Below are 20,415 nucleotides of genomic sequence, written 5' to 3'. Positions count from 1 at the left end.
CTCAATGCTAGGGAATTCTGGAAACCGTAGTTTTGTCAGACATTTAGCATTCTCTGTCAGAGAGCTCTGGTGCCACAATAAACTACAATTCCCTAGCACTGAACCAGGGCAGTTAAAGCAACCTCAAACTGGATTATTTCTACAGTGTGTTTGTGATCTAAGTGATCTCACCTTACTAAGTAGTCATCATAAATACAGAACAGTTACCTAGATTTCCTCATCCGTAACTATTTCATATTCCCAACCACTACTTAGTCACTATTTTGACACAACTGCCATAATCATCACCACCACCACCACCACCCCCATCTATTTTATTGGGCATCAGCTGCATGGGAAGAAATGGATCCATTCTGCTGACAAACAGACCATGGGTGAATGATGTTTCCATCAGGTTTGGAGGGGTCAGGCCAGGAGAAGTTACTTAACGGTATTTAACCTAAGTAGCTAGACCAGTATTCCAGCCATCAATATTTATATCCTGTTTTTTTTTCTATCTAAAGATCTTTGGGCAGCATACTGTAAAACCAACCTGACTAATTTAAAGCAGAGTGTACAGTAAAAATTATTTTAAAAGCCTAAAAGCAATCCAACTAGTTAAAAAGACAAACCAAAAGTTGTTAGAATAACACTTTGAAACTATGAACGTATAAAAGTTTGTGTAAAACCTGCTACACCCCAAAGAATTTAGAGAAGCACCACATGATCTCTTGGCTCCAGGCTGATATCAGCATTGATAGCCAGCAGGCCTCCAAGGGGGAGAGTATCCCCATAGTTGGGGTGCCACAGGAGAGACGCCCCACTCCTGCTTCCTCCTAGAGTCACAAAAGAGGGCCCTTCCAGTAGATTGGAGTTCTCAGGCAGGCATGCATACAAGAAGAAGCTTGAAAGCAGACTAGAAGGGTATTAGCAGCCAGTGCAATTCCTTTAAAATAGGTGCTGTGCATACATATACATACATATGTATGTTATATGTAATTTTAGTTATGTCAGGGGTAGAGGGAATTGTTGTTTTGGTTAAATGTCAAATGTTTTTGTATGGTGTAATGATGTCATGTTAAGATGGTTTGGTGTTTGTAAAGAAATGAAAAAAAATAAAAAAATAAAAAAAATAGGTGCTGTGGGGGTCTTATATTATGTTTCAAACAGTAGTTAGTTTATACGTGTTGCACTAGCTGCAGCTTCCATCTTCAAGGACAGCCCCATCTAGACAGCATTTGGAGTAGCCTAATCTGGATGGTACTAGTGTATGTACTATGCAGCTAAGTTATCCCAGTTCAAGAAAGGCTGTAGTTGTGGCTGAGTTCAAGGGAGATCTGAATCTCCCGTAACAAAGATAGATCTAAGAGTGCTCCCAGGGTATGCCCCTTCTCCTTGTGGGGACTGCAGTCTCATATTTTATTGACCATCATTAAACCCATCAACTGGACCAACACCTGCACAGTCCTAGCTGACTGACAACAAGGAAAAAGAGAGCTAACTGTCATCAGCATACTGATTGCTCTCCACCCAACATCTTCCCCAGTTGTTTCACATAGATATTGAACAGCATGGGGGATAAGATGGAACACTGTGGCACCTCACAGCTTAATTGTCATGAGGCTAAACAGATCTAAACAGATCTATATGTAAAATATTTATGTTATTAGCAAGTTTCCATAAATACACTCAGCAACTTGCCAGAGGCAAACACACCCTGCACTCAAGCAAGACACCCAACAGCAGATCCCCATCTCAGAGATCTCATTTCCACTGCTGTTATGGAGTAGGTGAGGAAGAGCAAGAATCCCCTTCTGAATTGCACAAAAGAGACATCCCACTGTTTGAGAACTGTTTGGTGGCAGCCAAAAATAATGGTTGGCTTATAAACTGAGCCAATATTTGTGGACGCAGAGGAGGGCTTCCTGCCAGTAGATGTTGCTCATCTCTTGAAGCCAGTTCTTTACAATTGCAGAATAACCTTTTTTTATGAGTTGCAGAGACCACAAAGAATGATTGCTTCTAAAATGTTTATATCCACTATATTTTATGAGCTTTGTGATACTGGTGGCTATGCCAGTTTCTAAAATGCACTGAAGACAGACTGGATCCTCCTTAGCCTTACTTTAGCAGATTTGATATTTCTACAATGGTATATCTACAATAACTGAGAAATGTTAAAGCATGAAGACTCTGAGGGATAGCCTGAGACACGTCAACCACAATTGGATGCAGATATCAGAGGTGTTATCCTTTGCAAAGAATGTGATGTTGCAAGGGAACTACCCTCATCCTATGACCTTTTATGAAATACTATGCATGCATAAGGGGCAGAACTGCAAGGGAGGGAGGAGCAGCCATTATATACAAAAATTTAGTGCAATCTGTTTATGACAAAATTAATCAGCCAGGTTAATGTAGCAATCAGACCTAAATTTAGATATCTCTGAAGCCACATGGGCACACACATGGACCTCCCCCCCATATAAATCAAGATTGGCATTGACAAAAGAGGGGATCCTAAAACTAATATACAAATGGTATCTAACACCTGTGAAACTGTCCCAGATTATGAAAAATGTCTCTCCAAGATGTTGGAAAGGCTGGGACACCTTAGACTAGTTTGAACACATGTGGTTGGACTGTCCCAAGGTTAAAGATTTTTGGAATGCTTATTGTGAAACAAACTGTAACCTTCTGTCTGGGCCTTCTCTTATTGTCAATTTATTGTAAAGAGAACACTTGTTTAAAACATCATAAGCTTATCATATTTCTCATCTCAGGAGCCAGGAATATAATTGCAAGAAGCTGGAAAAAAGGGAGTGTACTAATAAGTAAATGGTGGGAAAGAGTTTGGGACACTTGGTTATTGGAAAAGCTTTCTTATACTTTTTGACTCTGTAATGGACAAAAGAAACCAGACACTTTTTTGATGACTGGTCAGTGTTTATTGATTACATCAACTCCAACTCATTTGCTATTGGACCTCTGACTCATCAAGCTATTCTTTGGAAAGATACTTTGATACCAGCTTCATTAACTAGCGAATCTGAGTGATGTCTTTAGGACTTTGTTACTTCTGTTATGTCACAAAAGTTAACTATTATGCAAGTTTACATATAGACTTCCAAGGCTATTTGTTATTTATGTATTAATTGTTTGTTTTGTATTGTTGTTATAAAACAAATAAAAACACTTAATTATAAAAAAACGCTGAAAAATGTTTGGTTCACAATAAAAGCAAGATATCATATGATTTTAGAAATGTGAATATCATTCCTTTGTGGGACCTGTAAATGTTACCACAACCTTGTGGGAAACACTTTTTCACGAGAGGCTTGTGAGGGAAAATAACTAGGCAGACAGGGCCCAGTTTCATTTTTTTTGCTCGCATTTCCCATTACTGTGGGAAACCAGTAATCGCTGTTTAAACCCCCGTTTTGTTGTTGTTGTTGTTATATTTGTATCCTACTCTTTTCCCAGAACTGGGACTCAGAGCGGCTTCACAATATTAAAAAACAATACAATTAAAATATAAAAACAGATACATTAAAACAGAATTAAATTGTTATAATATTAAAATGGATTACTTATTAAAAGAATAAAAATACAGTTAAAAAGATATATTTTTTAAAACACTTAAAATTATACAACCCCCTAGCTGGTCCTTTAAGAATATTCTCTTTTAAAAAGACTGCCTGCATAAGAAAGCTTTAACCTGCCAGCTGAAGGCCAATAAGGAGGGGGCCATTCTGATCTCCCTGGATAGGGGATTCCAGAGTCTAGGGGCAGCCACCAAGAAGACCCTCTCTCCGTCCCCACCAACTGTGCTTGTGATGGTGGTGGGACAGAGAAAAGGGCCTCTCCAGAGAATCTCATGCTCAGGCCAGTTCATGCAGGGAGATAAGTCTGCCAGATATCAGGGACTTGAGCAATATAGGACTTTATAGGCCATAACCAGCACTTTGAATTGTGCCCAGAAACAAACTGGCAGCCAATGGAGCTGTTTCAACAGGGGCGTTGTGTGATCTGTATAACCTGGCTGCAGCTCTTTGGACCAAATGAAGTTTCTGATCTCCCTCATGTGATAATGTCCAAAGGCTTTGCTATAGTCTAAAATTGCCCTCTTCCCTCCACCTGTTTTTTGTACCTGGAAATTGTGTAGTAACAACAGCAGAAAACCTATGTATTCTGTGTGAGGAGTAACACAAACTCTGATTCTGTGGGAGTCTACTAAACACTCTGAGTAAATGATAGTTTTCAAGATATAGATCTCTGTATCGGGACAGGGATTAATGACTTGACCCAGAAAAAAAAAAGAAATTGTTCAGTGAAATATGTTTCATACACTAAATTTAGCTGGCAAACAGGCTTTCCAGAAAATCCATAACACTGTCAATTACATCTTTTATATTTAAAAATGTCTACATGTGGTAACAAGTAGTTTAAACACTATTTATTGGAACAGAAAGCTTGCAAAGCCTTTCTGGATTTTTTTAATTTCCATGTATATATTTGTTTTCATGCATGTGTTGGCAAATAATTACCATGTTGTAGATAAAACTAGCATGCTGTCTTCATAGATGTGTGATATTAGGTGTTTGTACTGAGGGGTTTTCTTGCTTGACACCTAATAACTAGTGAAATGCTCACCAGCTAATAAGCACTAAGGCCTATTAAACCTTAAAAGGGAGTCCTTTTGCCAGTTGTGGTAAAACATGTTCATTGCTAAATAAGTTCAAGATGAGGATAGAGTTTGGAATAAAGTCTGCTTGTGTCACAGAGGAATTTATTGCTCTCTGAAACAGTGGGAAGCACTGCCATTGCCCCACTTATACATGCATACCTGGATGGGGTATTTAAGGAATACTTTTTTCCAGATGAAGGGGTTCTATACAATATCTTCCACTCCCTCTGGACTTTCTGGTGGTTCCTCTGCTGTTTGGATCAGCAAGGTATTTCTGGAAGAGATAGTGAACAGATGAGTATGCAGAGGTGTTGGCATTTGTCTTTAATCAAACTTTATTTAAAAAAATAAAAAAGATCTATGGAAAGGGATTTTGTAGCATCTTTGAGACTAACTGAAAGAAAGAAGTTGGAAGCATGTGCATTCGTAGACTTCAGCCTGTGTCATCAGATGCATTAGGAAGTCTTACATTTATCTGAGGAAGTAGGCTGGAGTCTATAAAAGCACATGCTACCAACTTCTTTCTTTCAGTTAAGGTCTGTACAGACCATGTCTAAGGGTGGCGGGACGCCACCCCTTTCCTCTCCAGATTGAGGCTGCGGCAACCTCACGCTGTGGCCCCAGTCCGGCCTTTGGAGCCGAAAAAAGTGGCTCCTTTTTGCATCCTCCAATAGGCGCTATAGCTGCGGTGGCAAGGCTATATGGTGCCCCTTCAGTGCTGCATCATCAGAACGCAGCGCCAGAGGTGCACCATGATGCTGTGCACCATCTGAAGTGGCACGCGGCATCATGGTACCCTGGGGGCAGAGTCAAGGCATGCGTCATCAGGACACTGCACCCCGACTCTGCCCACAGGCCGGCCTTTCAAGCCAATCTGTATAGGGCCTTAGTCTCAAAGGTGTTACAAGATCTCTTTGCATACAGATTTTCCAGACTAACACAGCAATGCTTTTGAATTAAAAAAAGATGGTTTAGATGAAGAGAGGTAGAGAAGAAACATTAAAATTGCTTACATAGGACACAAGGTTTGTTTTCATGGTCGATTTTGAAAGAAAAGGGGGAGCAAAAATATATTCACTTTCATGTATTATGTATTTTGCTGTCAAGAAAGTGTACATCTTCCTCTGTTTTGACCCTTTTTATTTGTAACAAAAAGGTCTGTTCTAAACCTGGTGTTGGTGATATGGTTTTAGATTTAAAATAAATAAATTTATTTTATTTTATTTATATAGGTATTTATATCCCGCCCTTCATCCCTAATGGCTCTCAGGGCAGCTTACAATATTATTTTTAATCAGACAGTTCCCTGCCCTCAGGCTTACAATCTAAAAGACACTAAACAAAAGGAGAAGGGAATGATGGAGGGAAAGGGGATGAGGTCGAGTGGTTCTTCTCTCCCTCTAAGGCCTGGACCAAGGCAGATGGATTGGAGGGAGGGCTCTTCCTTCTTCCAGACTAGTCCTGATGGAGCTGGACTTGCCTGGCGAACTCCCTCTCAGGCCGGCAGATGGCAGTTGTGGAGGGCGGAGTCTCCTTCCTTCAGGCTTAGTCCTGATGGAACTGGACTTGCCTGGCGAATTCTTGTTCGTATTTCTGCTGTACACCCTACCTTCACTTCAGGCTGTTCCAGCATTATCCTCTCACATGAACTTAGCATGTAGGTTTCACTCCCATTTTGCTCAAATGCCAAAGAGAGGAAAGACATTGCAATGGCTAGACGCATATGAGTGTCAGACAGCACTGAGTCACCTTTGGTAGCTGAAGTGTCAAAATGAACAAAGTAGCCCTCACCCAAGAACACAGTGAAGATTTCCTCTAAATTTGGGACGGAATTGTGGAGCCCTTCAGATGTTATTGGATTACCACTCCCAACATTGCTGTCCAGCACAGCCAAAGATGGGAGCTGCAGTCCAACTATAACAGTCCAACAGTTTGACCCCTGCTGTAAACAGAGCTCCTTATTTTTTAATGACCTTTGTTAAGCCATTTTTAGCAAAGTACAAATATCTAAACTCAAATAACCAACACCAGCTTGATGCAGTGAACTGGAAATCAGGTGTGTGGAACATCCATTGGACTGTGATTCTCATTAGCTATTATGGGCATAGTTAATGCTGAGAGATTATAGAAACTATAATCAAGCATCCTCTAGACAGCCATGAGTGGTCCCCTCCTCTTTTAAATGAGTATTGGAAGGTAAAATCCCTTTAAAGGTGCTTGTTAACCTTGCCAGACTCAAAACCAGATGTATAAACCACTCAGAATGCAGAGTGATTCTTGTCATTTGCCCAAATGAAATGCAAGCTACTACATTTCATTTAGTTGTTGCTGCCCCCTGCAGCCTGTTCATATTATACTGAAAACAAGGATCAATGCTTAGGAAAAGGGTGATGTATTTTAAATAATTTGTCTTCTGGTGGCCAAGTCTTTCAACTCTGTGACCAAAGACACACCCAGAAGCTACCTCCAAGATCATACTTTGAGACAATATCCTAAAGGATAACAAAGAAAGCAGAAGCCAGATTATAGGTGCAAAAGGGATGTTCCATGCTGTTTTCTTGCTTACTTTCTGCCAAAACAATTGAGGCCTATTATGTTATACTAAATATTTATCTGTAATAGACGTTTAAGAGAGACAGCATGGTGTGGGGGGTTTAAACATTGGACTATGACTCTGGAGATCAGAGTTTGAATCCCCTCTCAGCTATGGAAACCCACTGGATGACTTTAGGCAAGTCACATTCAGTCAGCCTCAGAGGTGGATAAAGGCAAAGCCCCTCTGAACAAATCTTGCCAAGAAAACCCCATGATGGGTCTACCTTAGGGTTCTCATAAGAGAAATGAACTGAAGGCACACAACAACAACAATAGGCATTATATAGAGGAAAGGGGGATGGGAAGGAAAGAAGAAAGCTAGCATATCCATTTAGCATAACTTTAATATCAATCCATAACAAGAGGTAAGAGGCAATATCAGCAAAGCAGGTGTAATGTTTAGCACAGGGTGCTTTTTTGATGAAAAAGCAGATCTGTGTTCCCTAGCTAATAAGGCATATAGTAAAGGACATATATATGTGGATTCACAATTAGTCTAGCACTAGAATTTGAAGTTATGTTTTATTTCTAACAACCCGAAATAAATGCTTTACTTTTGTAAAAACAAAAATCAATCCATAACAAAGTTTAGATCTACTGGTTCTTCTAGGAGAACTCATCATTGGAAGAGACCAGTAATTCACCCCAATTGGAGTTTTATTGAGTGTGGAAAATGCCATTGAGATAGACACCATGGTAAGATCCAGGCTAAAGTGGCCACTTTAAAGTCCCTTAGATGTCAATGGGAAGACTAATCTCATGCTTCCAGGATTTTCAGGACCACCAGGTTGCACATAACAGGCTACTTTCCTCTTTTTATATATATTTCAGCACTTTAGAATGGGATTCCTTACAGCAAATGTAAACATTGATTTTCTTTTTTATTTGTGAGACCTTAGTACCAAGCTTTTTTGAAACTTAAAAAAAGATACAGACTGAAATCTGCACTTTTAAGTTCTCTGCCTACATAAGATAAAATTTAAAGATTGCTTGTCAAAGAAAGTGTCAACTGGTTTCCTAGGCAACCTGCTAAAGATACTTTAAAATCTAAAGATAGTTGTAATAATGTCAGTAACTAAAGAATATTTTTCATCTTGACTTTCTCTGTAACCAGTGTGAAATATCTAAGATAGATGGAGAAACTGTATAACCCTCCTGTTCATTTAGGTTATTTCTAACAATTATGGTAAGACTTGTTTATGCTAAAACAAACTGATTTGGTGGGGGGGGGGGGCATGGGGTGTACAGGAATACCTTAGTTAGCAAAACCATTGACAAAGAATCTCCTTTTTACAAAGATTTTTTTTAATTGCTGCACATTTTTTTTTCCTCCATGTCCTCTATTTAGCTGGAAGTTTGTTCACAGCATCAAGATTAGGAGGATGTTGAAGGAAGGCTAGAAAAACACATGCTTTTGGTGGTAGATTACAGCAGTGTGTCTGCAATAAAACAAAGTAATAAAACTTGAGTTGGGAAAGAATGGGACTGTACCCGAGTTATGTATCCATGTATGCCTCCCTACAGCAGGCAAGATAAATAGCAGTTGCCTTAAGGACCCCTTCTTAGCATGCATGAGCAGCAAAACTGAAAAAAGAGGGGGGAAGGCAAATTAGCCTGCTTTATCAGCAACTCCCAGCATGTTAAAAAAGCATTCATCTATAGGTTTGGCCACCAAAAGATCTATAGGTTTCCACCAAAATGGAAATTGTAAGAAAAGTATAGGTTGTTGGTGGTGGGGAATCATTTCTGGATTCATTTTGGAAGAAGTTTCAAAAGCGCTCTAGAAGGTTCAGCAAGTTTATGTTTCTTATGCAAGGCTTACCTGACCTAGTTGTTTGATTTCACATGCTAGTTTTGGATAAAAAATTTTGCTGAAACACACAGAACTGTTCTTCTTTTTTATGGTGTAGGAACCTTTCCCTGTTCTTTCCACATTACTTCTGCCTCTGGAACCAAATTTTCTATTAAATTTGCTCATGGGCACATCTACTTTTCTAACTGAGATATATCTGTATATGGAAATGCAAACAGGATTAACTCGTTTGTTCTTCACATAATACTCAGCCATATAACTTGATTAAAAATTCTATGATAGTTGATTTTCTGTTTTAGATCAGGAAGCTTGCTGTAACCTGCAAGAAATATTTGTGGCCTGGGGTGGGATGGTTTACTTGTTTTAAGCCTGTAATAATAAGCATAGTTATTTGGAAGTATGTTCCAATGAAATTATGAGACTTTCTTTCTAGGAAACATGTTTAAAATTAGAAGTATCACTTCATTTAACCTTGCACTTAGAAGCCTTAGAATGGTTCTCTGGAGTCACTTTATGCTTAAGCCTTTTATGTGGCAGCCAACATAAAAGGTTGTTAAAATTACTGTGATTTTGTACCTAGACAAATTAAAGTTTCAGAGTAAAGCATTATTTAGAATTCACATGTGTGTGTATGTGCCTAGAATTCACATACACAATACAAATACATATAACTCCACTTGCAGACTTTTTAAAATAAATTTAAAGAATGGGTATCTGTATCAGTTAATAAATTAATATTTAGATGTTCAGCAAACCTATGATGCAGCTAGAATTTAGGAATATATAATACTTTAAAAATAAATACATTTTAGTTTTAGCTCAACCTGATGTGAACCAAACTGATTCATCAGCACCTGATTTAAAGGCTTGTGTGGATATGTGTATGCTTGCTGAAGCAATGCACAGTGAGAGGCTGTTGTTCTCCCTCTAAAACTGAGACGCTGTTCGCTCTTGTGCATAAAAAAAGGATCACTCAGCCTTCAGGAAAGGAACTCTCAAAAGCTGAATCTCTAAAATGGCAGCAGTTCCTGGAAAGGAGACATCTTGATTTTGCTGTTGAGCAACAACATGGAAAGGCACTAGCAGTCTTCCCCAATTCCAGATTCAGAGCTCATCCTGCTAATACAATATGGTGGATTTACCTCATTTCTACTTCCCTGACTTACACTTGCACTGTGTCCTGTATTTCTTGCCTTTCTCAGGAAGAAGTGATTTTTTTTTCAGATTTGTAGGATCTCTACATTTGAAAGCAAGATTTCTTGTGGAAGATGGTTAGTTCCAGCATTGTGGTTCAACAGATGTATGTACGAAAATCTTGGTTTATTTGAACACAGGAATAGTTGTGTAGAAAGCAGCATTTGGTTCCTGTACTGCTGTGTGTGTTAAGTTAATGGTACTTTGGGGTGAGGTGATGATGTTTGTCTGTTTTGACACCTTAATCTGAATTCTTCTGTTCCTACCAGCGTAAAAGAATATGAATGGGGATGGTTCAGTGATTTTTGGTCTTTTAATATTAGATCTTCCATTCTTAATATGTATCTTTTATTTCAGCTTTTTAGAAAGAATAGACAGTGTCAGTATGCCTGACTACACACCTACGGATCAGGTGAGTAAAATACTAAAATATTTTGTGAGCCCACCAGAGTTTTAGCTTTTATCCCTGTGCCACAAAACAGATTGCTTTTGAAACTACTGGAAATATTCAACATAATTTGTTGTATAGCAGTCTGTCAGCTCTTCAAAGAACAAGAGTAGACTCCTGTAAATCCCTTGCCTAGGTAATTCTGGTGCTTCTGCACAGTTTTTTAAAGCAAATGTCATCCCAGAACCATTTACTCTGGTGGCATCCCAGAACCATTGGTGGCATCCCAGAACCAAAAATGTGTCAGTCTTTCATTGTTGTGAGGCCCATAATGATGCTTAACATCTATTACACATAAAGGCATGCATTAATATGGGAGCAGAAATAGTAACATAAGGTTAGAACTCAGTACTTTACAAAGTTACTGAAGTGGGAAGGCACAATCTAACAAAGCAAGGTTTATACCAGAGGTTTCCCTAATAATTAGAGACTTCTCAAAGGTTTGATTTACTGTCCCTAATCTGAATGTATAATGTATTGGTCTACATTCCACATCGATTCCTGGAATGTTGAAATATAATATATCATTTTATTGTGCACGTTTCTTGCATGCTTTTTATAATGTAACATATGTTATTCTGTTTCCTGTTTCCAGGATCTCTTAAGATGCAGGGTTTTGACATCTGGGATTTTTGAGACAAGATTCCAAGTAGATAAAGTAAACTTTCAGTGAGTACACCAATAACAGTCTTTAAATTGTGTCTAGTTTTGTAACCAGTGGAAGAATGAAGGCAATTATATTGGGCTCATTTATAGAGTGTTCCAATATCTTTTCAAAGGGAGAGGGAATTTCAAAATGTGTAGGCCACCATCACTGCCTATCTGTTGTGATCCGTAGCTGATAAAATGCTAATATTGAGAGAGCATTCTCAGTGGCTGCTCCCATGCTCTGAAACTCCTTTCTACAGGAGGCTAGGCTGACTCTCTCCCTGCTTTCATTTCGCCAGCAGGCAAAGGCATTTTTGTTTAACAGGCTTTTAGTATGTAATTGCTCCCAGGGATGCTTCTGGGGGGGGGGGTGCTTTCTGGACTGACAGACCTATGCAGACTCTTTTTTTAAAAATTTTTCCAAGAATTTTTATTACACCGTGTATAATACATATTATACAATCATGTTTCATATTATAATTTTCTCCCCCCACCTCCCACCCAAATAAGAAATCAGCATAGAGAAATTTACAATCCAATCAAATTAACAATCAGTTTCGGAGATATGGAAAACATTATTGATTATATTATTAACTTCTTCATCCCCCATTTTACCTTTCACGTTCTTAATTACTATTTTCCATTTGTCTTCCCATGATTATTTATTGCTTTCCCCAACATATTTTAATCTTCTTTCCCTAAGGAAGTCGAATAATATATATTCTTTTATATATTTAAATAAATAAGTCTTGTTCCAATTTAATTTGTTTCTCCATCCATAAGCAATCACTGCATGGGCAGCTTTTAGAAATTGTTTTGTTACATATTTTTGATTATTATTCAATCTTAATTCCCCTAAATTGAGAGTCAAGCAATTTTCTTTACTTAATTGTATTTCTATCCCTATAATTGTATTTATCTGTTGCTTAACCTCAATCCACAATTTTTGTACAAATGGACATTCCCACCACATATGAATATATATTCCTTTAACGCCACATCCATGCCAACATTTGGACTGAAATTTGTCATTTGTAAATGCTAATTGGTGTGGTGTCCTATACCATTTATACAGACTCTTTTTTAAACATTTGTATGCCTTTAAAATAATTTTACATAGTTTTAAATTCAGTTATTTTAATTGTTTTTAAATTTGTATTGTTAGGTTTTACATGATTTCTTCTGTCACCCACCTTAGGTCCAAGTCCAGGAGAAAAGTGGCACAGAAAGAAAAGGAATATATATTGTTTAAAGATCAAGGACCATAGATAAATTTGCTAAAATAATTCCATGACTTCAAACACTTGAGAACTAAAGAGGAAAAATATGTTGTTTCAAAACACTTAATTCAAACGACACATTCCAAAGATAGCCTGTGAGATTTTGTCTTTCCATTAAACAAATAGCCCGCGCAAACAAAATATTGATCAGCATATAGAATATTATCATCTTGCTTTTCATTGATCAGGCACAGATTTTTCCAGGCTAAAATATTTCAGTACCTTCCATTCATTTTCATTTCTGGCCCTCTCTGAAATGTTCTACTCCCTTAGCTTTCAAGATATGTATATATCAAAATTTAACAACATTTTATGGAATGTTTATTTGAATCTGGTAAGCCAGCATACATCTGTCATTCTAAGAAAAAAAAGACAATTATTCTTTCTGTAAAGTGTTAAAGAAATGGAAACCATAGCCTTTTCACCGTGTGTTTGGCCCACTTTCTTGTTTGGTTTTTGATCTGGCCTTGGAGATGTGCTTGTATGTATGCTTGCAGTTTCAACCTGTGTTCCCCCTTTTCGTTACTGACCTTCTCCCTGCCCCTGCCAACTGTTGATACCCCCTTCTTTTTTTAGTGTGTCATGAATTCAGCATCAGCAGTAGGATTTAGTAAAATCTGGAGCAAGTGTAGGAATGCAAGAATGTTTGCAAAGAGCCCTAAGTGTAGGGCCCATTTTCCTCCCACGCAACAGGCACTGTTGTTTCATTTGGAACTGTAAAACAAGTGCCACATATCATGCAAAGTATAATTTTACTTGTACATACTTGTGCAAATATATTAAAGACCCTGTGGTCTTTCAACAGCATGTTCGATGTAGGTGGTCAGAGAGATGAAAGAAGAAAATGGATCCAATGTTTTAATGGTAAAGTTATACTTTCACATTTTCAAATTTAATTTCACACTGTTTTTTTACCTTGCATTCTATTGCATCATTTACATTATGTAGACTGGATTACTTAACCTCAGAAAAACTGTATCATTTTGTCTATATAACTCAGATTATGTTTCTAAATACCATTGCAAAACACGCCTAACCATTTATTCTTATAACTTCTGCAACACACAGTTTCCTTAGTTAACATTTTAATTTCTCTACTGTCCATGATACACGCTTCCTCAGATGTCACAGCTATTATCTTCGTTGTGGCCTGTAGCAGCTACAACATGGTCATAAGGGAAGACAACAACACCAACAGATTACGGGAGTCTCTGGATCTCTTCAAAAGTATCTGGAACAACAGGTAGGATTTCCATGTAGAGCAAAATTATATTGATTTGATAAAAGCAATGGCCAAAAAAAAGATAGTATTGAGAGACACAGTTCTGTTAGTCTGGAATATTAATACACAAAAGGATTTTATAGTTCCTTTGAGATTAACTGTGTGAAAAAAGTTGTAGCATAAGCTTTCAAAACATCTTAGGAAGTAGACCCAGTCAAAAGTTTATGCTACAATTTATTTTGCAGTTCGTCTCAAAAATAGTACAGTAGTCTCTTTCTATCCATAGGGAGGATCCTTTTCAGATCCCACAACATGAGACCTTAAATCCTTTTCAATGGCTGTGCACACATGCATGCACACTGTTTAAAAAGCTGGGGTTTACCATCTGCAGAAGCTCAAACCTGTGGGTGGCAAGCCCATGGTTGGCACAGGTGCAATGTATGTAGCATTACATAAAGTAAGTTTTGTTCAACCTGTTCAACTGTTGGCACTTTTATTATAATAATTTTGTGTCTTTTAAAATAATGTTTGGTATCAGAGAGTCAGTATGATATGGTGGTTTGAGTGTTGAGCTGTGATTTGGAGGTTCCAGATTCAAGTCCCCATTCAGCAATGAAACTGCCTGAGGTGAACTTGGACTAGTTATATTCTCTCAGCCTGATCTACCTCTTAGGATTGTCCAAGAAAACTGTATGTTACTTTGAGCTCATTAGAAAAAGGGCAGGTTATGAATGGATAGATAGATAGATAGATAGATAGATAGATAGATAGATAGATAGATATTGTTGTTCTGTACCTTCAAGTTATTTTTGACTTGTGGCAACCCTAAGGCAAAGGTATAATGCGGTTTTCTTGGCAAGATTTGTTCAGAGGAAATTTGCCTTTGCCTTCCCTTGAGGCTGAGAGCATGTGATTTGCCTAGGTTCACTCGGGGGTCTCAACACACTGTCCAGAGAGCATTCATCCTGATTCATTTTTAAGTGGCTAACACATAGGAAGTGAGTTATTTAGACTAAATACCACCTCACAAGTGGTATCACTGCTGTTCAAGCTAACAATAGCACCCATCTTTTTCTTAGTACATTTAAGATGACATCTACATACAGATGCTTTTTTTCGTATCATCCTTTCTGGAGCCATAATTTATTTTAGTATCATCAAGTAGTACTGTTCTGATTCTTCACAATAAGAAATGGTTAGTTTTATCTCAGTAAAAGGAACTGTTATCACAGAATCAGGGTTGGCTAGGGCTTATGGACCATCTTGTCTAGTCTATAATGGAGTTTTCTAGGCAAGATTTCTTCAGAGGCTGATTTCCTTTGCCTTCCTCTTAGGTAGAGAGAGTGTGATTTGCCCAAGGTCACCTTGTGGGTTTCCATGACTGAATAGGGATTTGAATCTTGGTCTCCCATAGTCCTAGTCCAGCATTCAAACATTTATACATCTTTGGCTTCATTCAAGAGACACTCCTACAGCAGCTTACAAAGTCAGTAATCAGAGTCCTTGCTCTTAGCCTTACACTCTAAAAGACATAACCAAAAAGAAAAAAGGAATGGATACTGAGAGGGAGGAGGAAAAAGTCAAATCATGTACTAGTCCATTTTCAGAGATAATAGACCTCCGGCCACCATTGGAGATTAAAGAAGTGCTTGGGAAAGTTATTTTGTAGACTACGGTCCCTAGAATTCCCTCGGCAGCAGTGGCCATGCTGCTTAAGGCATTCTGCAAGTTGTTCAAAAAGTAACCAGTCTCTGATTAAAAGACATGAGCATCATTTGTGAGTTTCCAGAAACAACAAGTTAGCTACTATTGATAATCAGAATGCCAGATTATCTTTGTATGAGTCCTTACTAACATTCAGGTCTTCACAGGTGGTTACGGACGATTTCTATCATTTTGTTTCTGAACAAACAAGATATGCTGGCTGAAAAAGTCTTGGCAGGAAAGTCTAAAATTGAAGATTATTTTCCTGAATTTGCACGTTATACAGTACCTGAAGATGGTGAGTTTCTTAGTTCTGTTAATGGTTACACAGCTAGATAAATGCTTATTCTCTGTTAACACTTATATGTCATAAATAAGTTCCTTGAATATTTTTACCCATACAGGTGTGAAAGCAAACATGGAATTTTTTTTTGAATAGAACAGTGCTTCTATTATGTTATATTTTAAGGCTGCTTTTAATGCAATATTTGTTTAAAATATCAGAGAAATAGTTTTGAACAAATACTTCATCAGAAGCAGTTCTAAAGACAGATGGATAGTCTATAACCAGATAACTAGTTGACTAGTTTACTATGCAACATTAGTCCCTATCCTAAATTATTTTGGGTCCTAATCATGCCCTTAGGTTTACTAGGACACCATGCTGAAGGAACAGTAGAAATCACAATTGGCCAGGTGCCTGTTAATTAGAGTCCAAACTTAGCAAAACTTTTATCCATTTCAGCTCCAGTATCCATTTCAGCTCCTTAGCTAGTAGTCCACTTTTATTCTCTAGATAAGTACAGTTTTAGTCTAATCCTACTGAAAATCCATGTCTCCACCAACTTATTATTCTAGCCCCTTGCCTGTTTTGTCTGCATCCTTTTGACACATTTGGCAGGGGCCTTACAGAAATTACAAGTGGCAAAGTCCATGATAGCAAAGTGCCATGTGATGCACCAGGACCACAAGAGTCCTGTAGTCTCTTCCTTCTGCTCTCTCCCCAGGTGAAAATGAATACACCTGAGCCAGAGGTGACATGGCTATGCCAGCAGCAAGTAGATTGTTCCTGTGCTTAGAAAATACAGAAGAACCAAGACAGGAAAAGGAGCAGGGAGAGAGAGGAGGAGAAAGTGCAGTTGGCATGTGCTGCAGCAGCACTAACAGCATATGCTCAGGACTTGCAGGGACACTTAGAACAGCAGTACTTCCTTTTTTAACAGCAGTTTCAACAGAACAGTTGACTCCTTGTACCCTCTGTTAACTCCAGCCATACAGTAGCTGCCTTGCCCCAGAGCAGCTGGCTCAGCCAACTTCTCTCTCTGATGCGCTATTCTCTCTTGGAACTTGAGGAGCAGATATTGGAACCTGAGGGGCAGATGTGGATGCCTTTCTGACTTTGCACTGTGACTCCTTCTAAGTATTTCTCAAACCCAGTACAGATACTCCAGATTGAATCTCTACATTTCCCACACAATAATATATATATTCCTATTTGTATCTGACCATTGCAATGATCGTCAAAGGCCACATCCACAGAGAGTGTTTTCTACGTTGGAACCACACTCCATATAGAGCGTTTTCTATGTTGGACTCACTCTTTCTGACTTTGCACTATGTACTTTGCACCAAATTAAACATGCACCTCTCCAAATTAAACACACACCAGTATGTTTCATTTCAACAGTGATTCGTCTTTGTGTTACAATGTATAACAATGTATACACATGTATTAAAAGAAAATAAAAATAAACACAGGTTGAGTATTCCTTATCTGAAATGCTTGAGATCAGAAGTGTTTTGATTTTGGGCTTTTTGTTTGTTTGCTTGTTTCGTTTTGTGGTTTTTGTGTGTGTGTGTGTGTGTGTGTGTGTTTGAAGTTTGGAATATTTGCATATTTCTAAAGAGATCTCTTGGAGATGAAACCCAGGTTTAAACTTAAAATTCATTTATGTTTCATATATACTTCATACACATCGTCTGAAGGTAATTTTATACAATCTTTTTAATTTTATGCATGAAACAACATTTTTATGCATTGAACCACTGAACTTGTGGCATCTTGTCAGTGCTCAAAAAGTTTTGGATTTTGGAGCATTCTGAATTTTAAGATTGGGGGTGCTCAATCTGTAGTTGGAATTTGCATCATCTGTCCCGTTTATCCTCTCCTTTATCTTACTGATATCTTATTATTTTTATTAAAAGCAACACCAGATGCAGGAGAAGATCCCAAAGTTACAAGAGCAAAGTTTTTTATCCGGGATGAATTTTTAGTAAGTAATACCTTACATTTTTAAAAGCTGCATGATTCTATCCATTAAACTTGTCTGATGACAGTGAATTTTTACTACAATATTTAAATGCTATAGAAGGGTAAGTCCTTCATTGTAAAATGTTTGCATATTTAAGAAAGAAAGCATTGTGATTACACCGAATTGGCAATTAGCATGTCTGTGAACAGGATCCCTGTACAAAAGTTAACCATGACTGTAAGCCTCACTTCAAGATCACTTTTTAATCTTTATCCCATGAGCAACATCTTGCACATCAGAACTCTCTTCATTTTAAGCTGGAAATATTTAGGTCCACAAAGGGACAGAAGATATGCCCAGGTATGATGAATGGGATCACCTCACCTGCCAGCAGTAGAACATCGTCATGCAATGTGTCAACCCAGTGAGGAAAAAAAGACTCTTTAGAAGTGGTCTTTTACCTGAGCTGTCTCCTCAACATTACAATTGGAGTTGGAAATCTTCTCTCTGTGAGTTTTTTTTCTGAAATAGTGCCTGTCTTGAGGAGGCTGTGCCTCTCTTACACGATTAAGGTGAATGATGAGTGGAGTCCTCTAGAATTTCCATGATCTGTGATTTTCCTGAGCAAGAAGAGCACTGGAATTAACCCACATATGCATTGTTGTTTGTTGTTGTGTGCCTTCAAGATATTTCTAATTTATGGCTCCCAAATCCCATGATCCCAAAGTTCTGTAGCCACAGATGTTTCTACAGCATGATATTCCAGATAGACTAGATATGGGGAAGATTCATGGGCATCAACAAAGATGTTTCTGGGAGAACCCAGGCTAGTACCATTGTACTTGATCTGCTAACATCAAATGGTACCTTCTCAATGACATGTGAATGCTTGTCAGTGTGGTTCAAGTATGCTCACTCAACCTGGGAACCAAGTCTTGGTGCATGGCCCCATAGTAGTATCCCAATTACACAGGGACAAGAACATCACTTCTCCTACAGCAGGCCAATGTTACCTGTGTGGAGAGCATCTGGAAATTTAGAGAGGTGGAAGTTGCACTACATCCTGATTGTCGTTGAGGAAGACTTGGTTGTCATGCTACATCCTCCACATTATATGTAATATACTGGGAAAGATTATGTATCTCTGAAGAAAAGTCTACAACTGCCTCTCAGGTGTCAAAGAAGAGCCAGTTCATGTTCAAGGCCAGTGGCAGTAGTCTCCAAATCTAAAATTGAAAACTCCATAGTTTATGTAATATACTGGGAAAGATTATGTATCTCTGAAGAAAAATCAACAACTCAGGTGTTGAAGAAGAGCCAGTGGCAGTAGTCTCCAAATGCAAAATTGAAAACTATTAGCTGTTCAGAGGTGAAGGATAGTTGCACAGCAATATGAGACCATTACCCACTTTCTACTTTCCACAGGAAGAGTACTGAAGAACAGTTGTAGCATACCTGTATGCCAAATCACTGCCATCTCACCTGTATGGACCTTCACATTCCTTTTTTCTCTGCTTCTCCCTTCATGTTACCTTTAATACCCCACTTACTTCCACAATGGTTCATTTCCTGTTCAACCACCCTGCTTTTCAGTACTAGTAAAACTAATTCTTTTGAGCTGTAACTGGTGTGTGATTTCCATTAATTGTGGAAAAGAAGAAAGAAAAGTGCTTCAGCTAGGATGGTGTGTCTTGTTCTTTAATCTAGTATGCCCACTTATCCTGGGAAAGCCATGGTTTTGCTTTTCAACCTTGACTCATAGCTCCATACTGCTACCCCAGTGTAAGAGGTAAAGAGAAAATGGAGGGGGAGGAACAGAACAGGTACTGTAGACATAATTAAGGGAAATGAAGTATCCCTCCCTCCTAGTGGGAACAGTGTGGCATTCTTTATTGGAGGAGGAGGGGGAGGAATTTTATTTCTCACTTGCCTCTCCCCAAGGCTTGAGGAGGGATACAGCATAGATTGATACATTTGCAAATGTTTAAGCACAGGATCTAAAGGTGGGTTCCCAGATCTTTAGAGCAGAGGGTTGCCCAAAGAAAAGTTTTTCTCTTTTAGGTTGGTAGGTGATATTGGAAAACAAAGAGGGTGGACCCATCTATATTATATGGATTTAACAAAATCCTTAACAAGCATATGTGTCTCTGGAGCAGTAGAGTCTCTTGGCTATGTTAATTAGCACTGTACATTGTGGTTGCAATGGTTTTTTGCATCAGTATTGATTAATCTCCAACTGGAATAAATCATTACTAATCTAAGCAGAAAATCCACCCTCACATTGTATATGCTGCAAATATAAGTCATGCAAAAAATAGGTGCTAGTCCTCTTATGTTGTGGGCTACAGGGCTGTGTCCATGTCATCAAAGGAACCTCTTGCTTGCCTCAGAATATAGGAGAGCACATGTATATGTGTAGAATATCTTCTGTATTTCCAGTGTGCTTTCAACATTAAATGTACAAACAAGTTGTGTGAAAATAGTAAAGCTGCATATTGTTTTTAAAATTGGGAAAGTGAGTAAAAACAGACCAAATCATCTGCCTACAAATGGCAAAATTATTTTGTTTCCTGTCTGGTACTCAGAACCAAGC

General features: G+C 38.3%; 1 protein-coding gene across 4 annotated transcripts in view; it reads left to right on the top strand.

The window, feature by feature from the left end:
- The window catches only part of GNAL (G protein subunit alpha L), a 187,135-nt gene that overhangs the window by 161,547 nt on the left and 5,173 nt on the right, over window positions 1-20,415 (top strand). For all 4 annotated transcript variants that reach the window (XM_089517016.1, XM_089517018.1, XM_089517017.1 and 1 more), the window contains exons 6-11: window positions 10,626-10,680; window positions 11,312-11,385; window positions 13,450-13,508; window positions 13,767-13,887; window positions 15,738-15,868; window positions 17,776-17,843. In XM_089517016.1, the coding sequence (XP_089373142.1) occupies window positions 10,626-10,680; window positions 11,312-11,385; window positions 13,450-13,508; window positions 13,767-13,887; window positions 15,738-15,868; window positions 17,776-17,843 (508 nt within the window). The remainder of the gene's footprint in view (window positions 1-10,625; window positions 10,681-11,311; window positions 11,386-13,449; window positions 13,509-13,766; window positions 13,888-15,737; window positions 15,869-17,775; window positions 17,844-20,415) is intronic.

Source organism: Sceloporus occidentalis, unplaced genomic scaffold (assembly GCF_023333645.1).
Source record: "Sceloporus occidentalis isolate IW3139 unplaced genomic scaffold, rSceOcc1.0.p SCAF_3, whole genome shotgun sequence".
Taxonomy (NCBI): Eukaryota; Metazoa; Chordata; class Lepidosauria; order Squamata; family Phrynosomatidae; genus Sceloporus; species Sceloporus occidentalis.
The sequence above is the reverse complement of the archived record's forward strand: the minus strand, read 5'-3'. Positions and strand labels throughout refer to the sequence as shown.